This window comes from Agrilus planipennis, unplaced genomic scaffold (assembly GCF_000699045.2).
Source record: "Agrilus planipennis isolate EAB-ADULT unplaced genomic scaffold, Apla_2.0 scaffold81, whole genome shotgun sequence".
In the NCBI taxonomy this organism is placed as follows: domain Eukaryota; kingdom Metazoa; phylum Arthropoda; class Insecta; order Coleoptera; family Buprestidae; genus Agrilus; species Agrilus planipennis.
In genome coordinates, this window is record NW_020438902.1 from 16,336 (window position 1) to 31,584 (window position 15,249).

Below are 15,249 nucleotides of genomic sequence, written 5' to 3' on the forward strand. Positions count from 1 at the left end.
ATTTTGTAATATTGTGTTTGTCAAGTGGCAATAATAAATTTGTTTTTTTTTTAAACCAATCTACGAATCTATCTTTTAACTGGCGCTGCGAACAGGATAGTGAAAGGGGAATCTTCGCTACTATCCTTCAACTAAGAAAGAATAAGAAGATCTTCCCTCTAGCCGCAGGTTAGCAACGTTCACTATTCGACACTGGATTGGAACCGCTCCCTTGCAAACACAGAATCAAGGGTGACGGAATTTCCGGACTCAACCCTAACAACTATCGCTGGGGCTCTCCGTTGGAAATACGTTACTTTCGAGGATTTAAATTAAGATTAGTGCATTGCTGTACCTTTTCCTTATTTTACTGTTCCTCCTTGATTATTACAATTATAACTCCAAACGAAGTAACCATTTCTTTATCTGAATTTAAACTTAGATTCCACTTTTTTAATTCTTTAATCCCAACGTATGATGGTAACGAAACTGAGTTAGTACAATTTATTAGAGCAGTAGACAATTTCAATGCAAATGTTGTAACCTCTTCAAAATAATTTATTGAGTCAAAATTTTTAGCAATAACCAATAAATTACGTGGAGATGCTGCATTGCTTTACTCAGTTAAGCGACCTAGCAATTGGGCTGGTTTAAAGAATTTATTAAAAGAACGTTTTGGCTCTATAGAAAATATTGATTTATTATACAATCAGTTAATAGGATGTGCAATGCTCCCCAATGAACACTATGAAAATTTCTATTTACGTGTCCACTCTATCCTTAGTAAATTAATAGAATCAGTAGAAGGCCAACCAGATCAAGATTATCGTAGGCAACACTATTGACGTGAAGCAAATAAAGTATTTTGTGCTGCAATAAATCAACCCTATAGGACTCATTTATTGTATAGAAACCCTCATAGTTTACAGGACGCTTTAGTGAAATGTAAGGAATTAGATAATCTTAATCAAAATGCCGCCATGTATCAACAGATGCAAAGAATTCAGTCAGGACTTAATAAAACCCCTACTAACATTAATATAAATAAGAATAAAACTAGTCCTATCAATAATTATCAATCACCTTTGTTAAGAAAACCATTATTTACACAACATACACATATACAACAACGACCTATGCAAACTTTCCCTTCTGTAAATCATAATACACCACAGAAACCATTTATTGCACCTAAACCACACCCTCAATTTATTCAACCACCTAGGCAAAATAATCATCAAAACTTTCATCAAAGACTACAAAACTTCGTACAAAAACCCCACACCTTTCAAAAAAGTCCTTTACACAGTAACGACGTAACAATAAGAACTGTAACTTCACAAAGACGACCCCATAATTATTTTCAATCTAACCCCCATCAAAAACAACATATTATTTCCGAAGAACTAACCAACACAGAAAAGGACAGTTTCTATGTTTATGACGACGAAGGAAATGCATATATTCCTGTAGATAGGGTAGAACAGCAGGAATATGAGGTAGAAAAATACGTAGAAGAGGAGAATCAAGATATAACTGGAGATGAAAATTTTATGACCATAGCCTCAACATCCAAGAACACTTAGATTTAGATGAATTAAATAATCTTTTAGTAAAAACACCCCGTTTGCCTTATATTCAATCTTCAGAACATGATTGCAAAATTTTTAATTGATTCAGGAGCCTCCAAATCTATAATTAATTCTAAATTAGCTTATCAATACTTTTCTGAATACATTTTTGAAGATCCGTTTGAAATTAAAACCGTTCATGGAAAAATACTAGGNAGCAATCAGCGATGGACCATCGATTCAAAATCTTACACGCCTGGATCATACATTATCAATTATGAAGACAAAGTAATAATTAATCAAAACGTCTTCATCAAAAAGGAATTAGAGATATCCAACACCAAAATTACAACGTATCATATGCCGATGCCCCGACCATTAAAACGGTTAACACTTCTAACCAAATTTCCCGAAGAAGCAGAAGACCTCAACCAACTTCTCAAGAAAATTGAAGATACGCCTATCTACCTCAAAACTACCACTTTTTATAGACACATCTCCATAACAACTATATGTGTAATAATAATTATAACACTTGCAATTCTTACATATTGTCGAAAACCAATCATCAAAAAATGTTATAAATGGAAACAAAGGAAAAACGCCATTCAGGAACAAGAACTGAAGAACATTGAACCATCAACTCCATTATACCCAAAGATCAAGTGAAACGAGACGCTTCAATCTAAAAGAGGAGGAGTAATGAAATTACATAAAGCAATTATACGTAATGTGTCTAGAACAATCACTTACATAGATTGTCCCTGACGAAGGGCCTGTAATCAGAACTATCGAACTGGCGTCAATTTCTGCTTGTTACGCTTATTTTGCAAGTAAATGAACTCGATACCTGTTTTATGAATTTCAAAAGAATTTCAATGTTATAATTATGAAATAGTTAATTAATTTTGAAATATGTTTTAAAGTCTAAAATGGTTTTTTGAGTTTCCTTAAAACTTCACTGAGTGACACTATTACAATACCAAAACAAAAATTTAAAATAATCTTACAAAAATATAAAAAAAAATAACAATTGTATTTACTTTTTTGTTGAAGCAACATCGGCATTAGAAATTGATTATTTATTCGTCCATGTGCATCCTCATTTTGTTAATTAGTTTGTCTCTTCGCAGTTGTTCGATGGTTTATTATCCGTAAGCTGAAAGTAATTCTAACCATAGCCTTCTAAATAACAATAAAAAGACAAATTTAGTTTATTAATTAAATTCGAATTTTCACCATTTAATTCATTAGAAAAATTTCTGTTTATAGGTTTAAATGAAATATTTTTTAATTCAATGAAACATAGGTCGATAAGGACATTTGTCGAATCTTTATTCTCCAATCCTAAGGTGGATAACCTTTGATAATGCTTTCTGCCATATTACTTGTATCATACATGATGGCGTCTGATGTAAAAATAGCCTGGAGGGTAAGGATAAAGCTAAAGCAAAAATATGTGTATGTGTGATATATGGTGATATATCATATAATCTGTGCGAAAAGAAAAAAAATTTCAATCCCTAGGTGGAATCTTTAGTTTTTGTACATGTGATGCTGAAATAACCTCAAAATTGTTAGTGTTATGTAGACCCGAAAAGTTATAATAATAATAATAAAAAATTCTGGAAAATTATGTGCTGCTGCTGAACAGCTGACTTCAATACCAAACACAGAAGTCAAGGTTAAAATATCAATAAACCCTCTTACTAAAATGGTTGGAGTTGAAAAAATATGAAGATATAAATAAAAATGAACTGTAAAAAAGAAATAATTAAACAGAGTCTATCACAGGTTAGCGTAAAAGTAGTGCATATTTATAAACCTAAAAAAGGGAGTTCAACTAGTATTGTTATAGAGGTGAATATTTTCAGCTGCACTGAAATAATGACTGTAGTATCTATAAGTTATAATAGTAAAGACAGAGGGTTGTAGCAGTTTCCTCCTTCCTTAACGCGAGCCTTCAGTTTCCGCCTGAGGCATTCAGTAATGTACGAGCCTACAATAAAGAACTACGGTGTTGACTTGTTGTTGAAATTGTTATTGTCTTTTATTCACATACCTGTCCTCAAACATTACAATTGGCGACGAGGTGGATTAAAACTTTTATTGTTAGGTAATAGTGAGTTGATTATTGATAGAAAGTTCATTTTCGAGAGAAATAGCATGACCAAAGGTTTTTTTATATTGGATGGCAAAGATGAAAATTTATGATGAGTTTAATATGTCCAGATGCCATAAGTACTGTAAATATTTCCACAGTAGTAAAATATGTAGAAATATTACTAAGTGCTCAAAATGTGGAGAAGACCATAATCTAAATAAGTGTAATAATAATGAAGAGAAATGTATTTTATGTGAGGAAAAGGTATAATTTAACTATGGACATCAAACATAAAGCTAGTGATGTTAGAGCTTGTGGCACGTATAAATGGTTAATAAGAAGAAATATTAACGGAACTAATTATCCGTTTGAGCCAAATAAATTTGGAGTCGCTTAACAACCAAGTAAAAGAAACTTCATACTGATTTTAATGACCACATAGTAGAAGAATCTGTTTTTGAAGATGTCACGAGTTTTTCGAATACTGGGATGAAGCATCCTGTAAGTAAATATGAGAAGCACAAAGTAGAATAAGATTAACCTAGAAGTCTGCATATCATCTTTTAAATGCAGACCAAATATAATAGTCTGCACAGAACTTTGGCTTATTGTTGTAGAAAACTGTTTATAAACATTGAAGGTTAAACGGTGTCATCTAATAAAAGTGAAGTAAATAGAGTGGATGGTGTGTTAGTATACGTTGATGAATACTCGAAACATAGTTTCACTATTGAAAAAAATAGTAAATTTGTAAAGTACCGTGAAATGGATTTCGTGGAGGATCTCAACTTGTACGCTGGTACAAAAAATCATTACATAATGAGTGACTCTAATATTGACTTACTTTGTGAGAACAAAATTTCAAACGAACACCTATATTATTTCATAAAAAGGAGATACTTGTCTAAGGTTTGTACTGTACTGTAAATCTTGGAATAAGTTTTCACAAATTTTCGATAGTTGGCCGTTTTTGAAACTAGAAATTTGTTAATAGAAACAATTTTGTCGGGATTTGGTTTTATTCCTTCAGTGGTGATTACATGTGTTAAGAAAGGAAAGGTCTTCGATTCTTGGTAAAGGGTATTTGTCGTCGATGGTTTTTTTGTTCAATTCGCAAAAATCTGTAATCATACGTCATTTTTTCTTTCCTAAAGCATCCCTCTTTTTGGAACTATCCAAACATGGGAAGCATAAGGGGAAATAGAAGGTTTAATACACAGTCATTGAGCGACCTTGACCTGATTTTCGACTTTATATTTTTGTGGGTAATGAAAAATTTTCTAATAAACGAGTGAACTGTCAGTTGTCCTGGTATGATGAATAACTTGTGTTGCCAGTGTTAATTTTTATTGGTCGAATTGAATTATTTACAAAGTTTACTAATTTTATTTTTTTCTTCTTCTGCAGTGGAGACTTTAGAGTAATACATACAGGATCGGTGGAAGGTAATTCGGCGGTAGGAATTGTAATGTTTAGGAAAGTAAGACAGAGTGTAGAAAAATATTTACAAAAAACGATATTAGTGCAGGTATACATGCCTACATCATCTTACAGTGATGAAGAACTAGAAGCGGTTTATGCAGATATAGAAGAAGTGTTAAGTTTAGTGAAAGGGCAGGAAAACCTAATATTTGTAGGAGAGACGCAGTAATAGGTGAAGGTAAAGTGGGTGCAATAGTAGGTTCTTTTGGATTAGGCAACAGAAAATGAAATATAACGAAACGCTTGATAGGCTAGGTAAAAGGACAGACGAAATACTAAAAGCGACGGAAAAAACGAATGACAGGGACATAGAGACAGAATGTAACTGCATTAAAAGTACCTAAAGTCAGCAGCTAGAGATGTACTAGGTCTTAAACAAAACGAAAGTAGGAAACCCTGGATAACAATTAATGGAAGGATGTATAAAGAAGTAGGTAAAACCGATGAGGCTTATAATATAATTAGAAGAAATTTTGGAGATGTGGAATTCACTTGTAATAATATAAGAAGCGAGGTAGGGGTCATTTTGATAGAAAATGAGGAAAAGGCAGATAGGTGGAATGAATATTTAGAGAACCTATACGCAGGCCGTGAGAAAGGAGATATATTAGAGAAGGAAGATAGTGGGAGATAGATGCTATGTTATCCCATAATGAGAGGAGTTTGAAGTAGCATTAAATAACTTAAAGAATAATAAGGCGCCAGGTGTAGATGGGTTTGGTTTGTTTCAAAATTGTTAATTACTCTTTTAGTGTGCCATGAATTATTTCTAGTAAACTGATAATGGTCGGATTGCCTGTGCTTGCGAAGTGAAAGACGATGTGATAAAGTTTACAGATATCTTTGAAATGGGGTTTGTAAAATTCTGTCCCCATGTCAACTAGAATTTTGCCTGAAAGATAATAATGATTAATAAAATGTCTTAATTTGTTAACTATGGTAATTCCGTTTTTATCTATTATGTGGTAAGCTTGTGCGTATTTACTGAACTGGTCAAAAAATGTCAAAAATGTATTGTTTTCAATCGTAAACAGATCCATCATTATTATTTCAAAAGGTTTTGAAGATACCATTGGTCCTTTGTATGGGGGTTTATAAGGGTTTCGTTCATATTTTGATTTTAAACATACGTCGCATTTATTGATGTAAAATGTAATTAATTTCTTTAAATTTGGGTAGTATAATTTTGTTCTAGAATGGGAATATATCTCTTCGATATCAATATGATTAGTATCATGATAGTTCGATATTAGTTCAAGGGCCTTTTCTCTGTTGTAGGGCCAGAAGAGTTCTCGTAAAAGTAACTTTATTGTTTTTTCCTGATAAAACTTCGTGTAGTGTTTGAAATACAGAATGTTAAGAAGTGTCGTTAATTTTGTTGTCAAAATGAATTCCTACTTGAATAGGTACTTTAAAGGGTGTGTTTGTTAATAGATGTTTCAGCCAAAATAGAGTTTTTTTTTGTCTTCTAACGTAATATTATTTCTGAATCTATGTTTATTAAAGTCCGAATAAGCTAAAACAGGGGCGTTTGTAATTAATTCTTTAATTTTGATGATTGCTTCTAAATACGAGGGGTCTTTAATATTAATTGAAGTATTTTTTTTCAAACATCTCGCAAGCGGAATGACAATTTTGGAATAATCTTCTATCTTCTATATATATAAAAATGAATTGCTGTTCGTTAGTCTCGCTAAAACTCGAGAACGGATGGACCGATTTGGCTAATTTTGGTCTTGAATTATTTGTGCAAGTGCAAAGAAGGTTTGAAAGGTGAATAAATATGAAAGTTGTTAACTACCATTCAGATTATTTTTATGTAGATTGATAAATCTTAAGTTTTGTCACAAACTAAATTTCTGAACGCAATCATAATATTTGACATTTGACAACCAAGTTTATTTTATACAAAAGTTTAGGTCTTTTATTTATTGATTAAGGCAGTACGAAGTCTGCCGAGTCAGCTAGTTTTTTATAAATTTTCGGTAATAGCCGCTCAAGCCTAAAAATGATTTAAGTTCTTTTACAGTTTTTTGGACTAGAAATTTATTAATGGAAGTAATTTTGTCAGGGTTCGATTTAATTCCTTCGGGGGTGATTACATGTCCTAAAAATGGAACTTCTTTTCTCAAAAATTCTGATTTGCCTAAGGATACTTTAAAATGTATGTCTTTTAGTCTTTGAAAAACTTGTTGTAGATGTATTATGTGTTCGTGTAATGATTTTGAAAATATGACAATGTCATCTATGTAAACATATGTACATATTCGTAATGACCGTTATAAATACAAAAAACCGTTTTTTCGGTACTGTCGTTATGACGAGGGATTTGTAAAAAGTCGGAAGTTAAGTCTAAAGTAGAGTAACAAGAACATTTTCCTAAAGAATCTAAAACGTCTTCGATTCGGGGTAAAGGGTATTTGTCTTCAATGTTTTTTTTGTTAAGTTAGCGGAAGTCAATGACTATGCGCCATTTTTTTTTTGGTACGATCCAAACAAAAGAAGCATAAGGAGAAATAGAAGGTTTAATTACACCGCTATTGAGCAATTTTTTGACTTGGTTTTGAATTTCGTCTTTAAATTTTTGGGGGTAAAGGAAATTTTTTTTGTAAACAAGAGAACCGTCTGTTGTCCTGATGTGATATGTTACTTGCGTGGTCGCAGTTAATTTTTGTTGATCGTCGCTAAACATTGAATTGCATTCTTTGCAAAGTTTTGTAATCTAATCTGAGTTGTTTAATTACGTCGCAATTTATGTTGTCATCAGTTGGAGCTTTGTCTGAGTAAATGTATTTGTCAAGGGAATGAATGTTATTGAGACATTGCACATCAGCAAAACCGTTATATATATACATTGTAGATATCTGGTACAATTTGTTCATGGCCAAGTATAACATAAGATACTTTGTGTAAATTTACCGGGATTTTGCAAGTGATGTTTCTTAAAATTTTATCTCTAGTCTCGTGAAATTGTATCTGTATGTGTTCAGTTGTCAAAGTATTCTAATGTTCGTGGGTTTAACAAAATTAACTTTTAAGACTCACAACGACAAAAACTATTTATTTACACAAATTATTAAAGAACTTAAAAACACTATTAAATTATTACTAAACTAAAATTATTCTATTTATTTACACTACTGTTGATATATCACTATTCACTGCGCTATTTATTTCACTTTTATCACTGTCAATCTATTTCTTGATTCACTTCTGCAACGGTCAATTTTCCTCTTTTCGGCGATCGTCTCTTCCTTTAAATACTCTTTTGCTTCCCTTTGGGAACCTTCCCGAGCGATCCAGAAAAGTTTCTTTTTCTTTGAACTGTTTAATTGCTTTCCCAGAACGCAGGTACTAAACACACGTTTCCAGATACGGCGCACATGAAGACAGGCGCCCGCGGCTAGTCGGCGAATCGATAAGCCGCTCACACACACATATGCCCGATCGCACACAAACACGCTCGTGCTCGCTACACTGCCCCCTCCTTAAGGATGTTTCGTCCCGAAACATTTTCACTTTAGGTTTCGCAGGATCATGCCAGAATCTGCAGTTCTCGCCTTCACGACATCCGCTCCGGGAATAGAAGTAACAATCCACGGTCTTCTCATGATTGGTCCGATGCGGGTTATTACTGCTAACCAAAATGTCTATTCCAGTACGGCGGGACAGGACTTCGATCATGTTCCGTACGATCCTCCAATCTAGGTTGTCCAGTCCACAACCAAGCTTCGGAATTGCCAGCTTCTGTAAGTTATTCTCCAGAAGATGTCCGCGGAGTACCATTACTGCATCCCAAAGGTCTCTATTAGTTGGGTTATCAGAGCATCTTCCTTTAGTTAGCAGGCAATAGATATTGCGTCGTCCGTCAGGAAAGCATAACAGTCTTTTTCCCTTCTGTACATGGTCTTCAAGATGTTCCAACCCGCTAAATCTGCGTTGGAACTCGGACGCGATACCACGGCTCATTCTGAGATCCTTTGAAACGCAATGGGCCAAAGAATATTCCCTGGATATAGCAAAGAGGTCTCGTCGGATTTCTTGCGTCACTCCAAATCTCCTGTTAACATGGGGGCCTTCCGTCATGAACTCCTCGAATTTGGGCTCGGAAGGAATAGTTCTTAATAATCTGGCCCGCGCCTCCTCTTCATTTGCACCGGCGAATGGGGCCAAGCGATTAAAATGGACTACCTTCGGCTTCCCATTTGAAGTTTCCTTAATTCGGTAGATCACGTCACTAATCCTCTTCACTATCTCATAGGGCCCTTCCCAGTTCTGTTGGAACTTAGGTGATAGTCCACGGCGACGACGAGGATGATACAACCAAATGATCCGTCATGAAGATACTGCAACACCTCTCTTACCTTAACACGAGGAATAACCAGTTGCTTCCGATCTTCCTCTCCATCTGGACATTCAACAACACGTTTCAGGATGCCATCCTCCAAAATCACTGAGTCCCACTAAGCTCATAACGATTACTTGGGTATAGGAAGAAATTTGCTGCCACGTGGGCCGTTTTCCGTCTCTTTTCCATTCCACCACCTTCTTCAAGTCCGGGTCGTTTTCTTGGTCGTATTTTATATTTTCAGGTAACCACTCGTCATCGATTGCCGTGACGCGTCGAATTGCCTCTTCATTATCGATCACACTGCTTGCAGTCTGTTTGACAAGATCTTCTGGAAAGAGCATCGGCATTCTTATGTCCGGTTCCAGGCCGGTGCTCTACATCAAAATCATAATCCTGTAGTTTCTCAATCCATCGAGCTACCTGGAGCTCCGGATTCTTGAAATTCAGAAGCCACTTTAAAGCTGCATGATCGGTGCGTAGGGTGAATTTCGTCGTTCATATAGGTATTTATAAAAATGTTCTACACCTTTGACTACAGCCGGCATCTCTCTCCTAGTGACACAGTAGTTTCTTTTGGCTTTTGATAAGGTCTTGCTAAGTCTGAGTTCCTGAGGGTGGTAGACAAACGAAACTTCCCCAATGCAAATCTAGTTTGTTCGCTATGTAGTACGTGATTTCGAATCTGGAAATGATAAAGATCCAGGTCTCCAGTCAACGTGCTCACTGGAAGAAAGATCTGGAGCCATCTAACTCACGATCGGAAGGTCTTCAAAAGGTCGTTACCTGAACAATTAGACAAGCAGTCACCGATCCTCTTCGAGCGCCTAATTTAAATGAAGCCCTAATTGGGCCAAGTTAACATAACACAAGGAATGATCAATTATTTAAAGATACTGAATAAATCATTACAAAAACTTTGTGTAAAAAATTAACATTACTTATTTAAAGTTGTAAAGAATATGAAAATATATTAAAACATTAACGCAGAGGTGAAAAGGGATCAAAGCAGACTATCTCTACTAGTGTTCGTCTGTAATAAGCCCTAACTTTCAAGACATTCAACTATACACACATAAAAATATTAAGTACCATAAATGTACCATTTCAAACCTTTTCAAAACCCCCTTTTTACATTAAATGGAAGAACCACATTCATTAAGTTAGCTAATTGAGTTTAATAGTGGAAATGTCGCCAAAAATTTAAAATTTTAAAAACAAGAGAAAAGGCAAAACTTTACCAAACCGTAAGGAAATTGAATAAAAAAATATTTGAAGTGGAAAACGTTAAGAAAATATTTCCAACAAATACTCTTAAGAAAATTTTGTTCACGTAACCATTACACAAAAATTAGCAAGTTGAACCGATAAAGCCAAAAATTATATTTAACGTTTCATTATTCCAAAAAACATTGGAAATTCGACCAACAAACCAGGTCCAATCAAAAAAAAGGAATCCGTTACCATATCTTATTTGGAAACAATACGTCAGAGAAATTTCCACAGCTTGGACGTGTACTTGACCGCAAAAACAGAACTGATGACAACAAAAAAAAGAGGAGCGCTCAACCTAGTGCGACAGGAAATTTCCTTATACCAAACATAGAAACAGCTTGTTGTGAGGAATACAAAAACAAAAATATTAATTCCATAATAAATGAAAAATTGTAATAATTGATATGCCGAGTAACGGGATTTTTCGAACGAAAAAGAACGTTACAGTTTATAAATCCATAAGACAACTGGAAGACCTTCGGCCAGCATTTCATTTGGAGAAACAACTCAGCGGACATGATGTTTAGTCGCCCTGGAGACTCTCCAGTACATACAGATGAATATGCGGGCGAACTATAAGAAACGATTAAAATCTATCCATAATGATGTGGGGACCTCGGGCAAAAATGAAGGTCATCCATCTTGACCGCCTTGCTCTCTACTAATTGCGATAAGGAGTTTTAGGACAAGGGCAGTGTAGGCAACCTAATATACTGTCACGTGTAGGCAACCCATCATACACAGTAACGAAGACGGCCAGATTCACTAGATTCTGGATCTTTCTAGAACGAATCCAACGGCTATAAATAGTTGCCGCGTTTTTAAGGGTTCACTTTGAGCCACCATTACAATCCCGTTTCACTATTTATACGAAATGTCTCATTCCAGTTCTTTTCTTGAAGGACATTTTTTCTCCTATCGGCCAGAATTACATAACTTGTTCATGTAACTGATGATCAGAAATTGTAGAACACGGAATTATTAGTTTCAGGTATACATAATGAACCAGAAATCATCCGTACGAATTTAGTTTGTTGGACAATGGGTCCAGCGTGCATTCATTTAATTTGAACCTAGTATTTCAAAAGTATATTTGTATTTAATCAATAGGTCTCTGGAGTATCAAATGAAGTAGCATGCCAGCGGTAATTTAATCAATGATTAAGACTAATTCGTTCATTTTGAATGTGTTGTTTTTAGAATAAATAATAGTCTCAGTGAATGGAAAAAATTGAAAAATATTAATTATGATTGTTTGTTGTTGTAATCTTATATGGCTGTTTTAATTTGAGGACCTCTAACCTTATTTGTATTTTATATGTATAAAGCTACGATAGTATGAACAAATGTTGTAATCAGGAATAAACAAAATACTCGATTGCATTTTATCATTGATGCAATCGACCAACCGACTTCGTGACCAGAATCAGTGTTTCTTTTACATTGCTTCATCTAAGAACGTATTCATACTTTGTTTATACTAACATGAAGTTTTTAATTACGATTAGTGTATTGGTTATAATTTACAACAGTGTTCTAGCTAATAGTATATACGGACTATCTGGAGCAGAAATTGGTATGGAAAAGCAATTACCTAGTTAAAAAAACTGTTAAGTAAATAAAAATACTTTGTATTACAGTAAAGAGGTAAAGCTTCTTATTCTAACGTCCAATTATATAAGCATAATTTTTATTCTACACTTGAAGATGTGCTTCGAAGCAGGAACGATTAAATTTGTTTTTACGATAAAACAACTGCACAGAATAGCCGATAACATTAACTTTAACGAAGTAGTAAAGCCTTTCTTTATCTAGATGCTCTGCATTGGCTCGTATCATAGAAAATAAAAGTAAATAAATATGCACTAATACGTTTATTCAAAAAACACATTGAAGTCTTTAAAAATAATAATAGCCAATTGATTTAGATCAACAATACTTTATTTAGTACGAAAGAACAAGTCAGCTGCAATGAAAATTTAACTATTAAAGCGAGAAGTCTATATCTAGACTTTTGTAGCTATCCGGTTATAAATAAATGCAACCACATATTGTGACACATAATATTGTCTATACTATTATGTTGACGATAGCTATTGCCAACTCATCAGTTGAGCAATTCAAGCAATATTGTCTAAAGAGGTAAACCGGTAGGTTGACGAAAACTACCACCATTGTAATAATATTCACAATATGATGTGACACAATACCTAATTGTATTTATTTATAGCGGATTACCACGAAGATCCTTTATTTCTGGAAAAGTAACTGGGTAAGGTTAACAGAAAAGTTAATTCTCGTAGCCTTTATTTATTGATGTGAAATCACGGGGTAACAAAGATGACGAAAACGATAATATTGTATTATTGTTTTCAATTATTTATAATACTTATTGTTTTAACTTTACATTGTGTTGTTATAATAGATTTTAATTATGTATTATAAGTAATTAATTGCACTATAAATATAATTGTTTCATCATGTCTAAAAAATCGCGACCTTGGATACAAACATTTTGTAACTAAGAAACCTAACCCTGAAGATGCTTAATTGAGAGCGAATCGTCGGCTGTGGGTTCACGTAAATGAAAGAACCATTATTCTTACGTAGCGTGATGCTTTATAATTAAACAATTATTTGGGGAAGAAATGACAATTGCATATTTACTTGATTTTATTCCGATTTTTCAGAAGGTATTCGCAATTGTTATGGAGTAGCTTGTCCTGAAGGAACAGTTGTTTGCAGTAAACTTTCAAAGTCCACAGAAGATATGCAGTTTGTGGATACGATAATCAAATGTGAAGATAATAAAGGTAAGACTTCCAAAAAAAAGTAATCCAATTTAAAACAAATCTGTTGTTAATGTGTGTAAAATGATTTTGGTTCAGATAACGCTTTGAATATCAATAACCAACGAACGGTTAATCCTTTTCCGGGGACACAGTATTCCAGTTTTTCTTACCAAGGAAATTATAGAATTCGATTGAATGCAAGACCGCTGGAAATGTCGGAACGAAGAATACGAAAACCAATTTATGATTCTAACAAAGATCCTACTTACTATAGCAAAAATAACGAAGTGGAAGAGTTTTGAAAATATACTGCGTTTACACTATTTTCCAATAATAATATAAACATATATGTGCATGTATAACTTTTTTAAACTGTTATTTGTAACGACATAATAAAAATTAATGTAAAATAAAAGCTTTTTTCTGTCATGTCATCCGCTACAATATAAGTTGAATATAATTTTTGGGTTGAGACCAAGAATTCAGACTGTTCTCGTGGGTTTCTTAAAAATAATGGTGACAACGTAAATAACATTGTTAATAAACAAATTCTTACACTACCATTAACCCATTAAGCATATGAAAGAGTCAATTGATGGATGTTGTAATGTTTTTCTTCCGTTCGAAAAATTCCATTACTCGGCATATGAAAATATAAGATTTTTCCTTATTTAAACATGTGCCTATATTTTCTCTGTTAAATTCTCTTCGATTAGCTATTGCTATGTTTTGTTAAGGAAATTTCCTATTGCGCTAGCTGGAGTGTCTTTTCTCTTCCTTTTGATGATATGAGTTTTGTTTCTGCAGTCGAGGTCCTTCGCGAGCTGTGAAAATTTTCCTATCGTTTACTCTCCAAATAGGGCAATGTCACGGATTTCTCATCCTGATCGGTGGTTCTCGTATCGATGCCAGTACGAATCTGATTATGTGCTTAATGAATTTTTGTGTGCTATAACCAACTTTTTCCTCAACTTGATGATTTTGCTTGGAACCGTTTAGTACGAATTGTGGCTTTGCTTGGCATTATTATAAATCTAGGAAATTTAACCTTTATTATTCATAGCTCATTAAATTTTTTTATTTTTTTTGTGTTAAAGTCAATATGCCTAGGGTAAATTAATTCAATTTAGGTATTTCTAAATGGGGCCAGGTGGTCTCCTTAACTTTCATTAATAAGGGATTACAAAAGGTTTTCAAATTCGTTTGGGGCATTTATGGTATCTGGTTATTCTAGCATAAATCGTTGAGTGTTTTGTGAGCATAAAGTCAAACAGACGGGGACTAGACAGAATCTTCTTTGACCCTTCCTTACTTCTTTTACGTGAAAGCTTTATATTTATTTTTCATTTCTCACCCTTCAATCTTAAGGTTCTTCAATTAATCGTTTTGTAACAGTACAGTTGATATTTTTGGTAATAACTCATCTTTCTTTTATATTGCTTAATTGGCCCAATCAGGGTATTTTTTAGAGTAGAGGCTCGGCGGAAACCAGTCTTTCCCTGGTATAGTCCTCGATGTGACGACCTACGTGGACCTTCCGATCGTGAGTTGGACAGCTCCTGATTTTGGTTCTATTAATCTATCTGAGGTGAGGCCCTGGCTCTCTATCTGCCCCATCTACTACACCAAGTATTGCCTAGCAACCCATATGAATTATTGTGTAGGGATATTCCGCCTGCCGCTTCTTCAAGAACATAG

At 34.1% G+C, this 15,249-nt stretch overlaps 1 protein-coding gene across 1 annotated transcript; it reads left to right on the plus strand.

Moving 5' to 3' along the window:
* The first annotated feature begins 12,160 nt into the window (after nucleotides 1-12,160).
* Nucleotides 12,161-13,946, plus strand: LOC108737211. The gene is made up of 3 exons (XM_018469935.2): nucleotides 12,161-12,335; nucleotides 13,450-13,572; nucleotides 13,648-13,946. The coding sequence occupies exons 1-3, from the start codon at nucleotides 12,245-12,247 to the stop codon at nucleotides 13,851-13,853; spliced, it is 420 nt and encodes a 139-aa protein (XP_018325437.1). The 5' UTR covers nucleotides 12,161-12,244; the 3' UTR covers nucleotides 13,854-13,946.
* Nucleotides 13,947-15,249: the final 1,303 nt, after the last annotated feature.

Excerpts from the sequence above, each read along its gene's own strand:
- LOC108737211 (XM_018469935.2), top strand. The coding sequence starts at position 12,245 with ATGAAGTTTTTAATTACGATTAGTGTATTGGTTATAATTTACAACAGT. Across the intron at positions 12,336-13,449 it reads ACTATCTGGAGCAGAAATTG|AAGGTATTCGCAATTGTTAT; the intron begins GTATGGAAAAGC and ends CCGATTTTTCAG. Across the intron at positions 13,573-13,647 it reads CAAATGTGAAGATAATAAAG|ATAACGCTTTGAATATCAAT; the intron begins GTAAGACTTCCA and ends ATTTTGGTTCAG.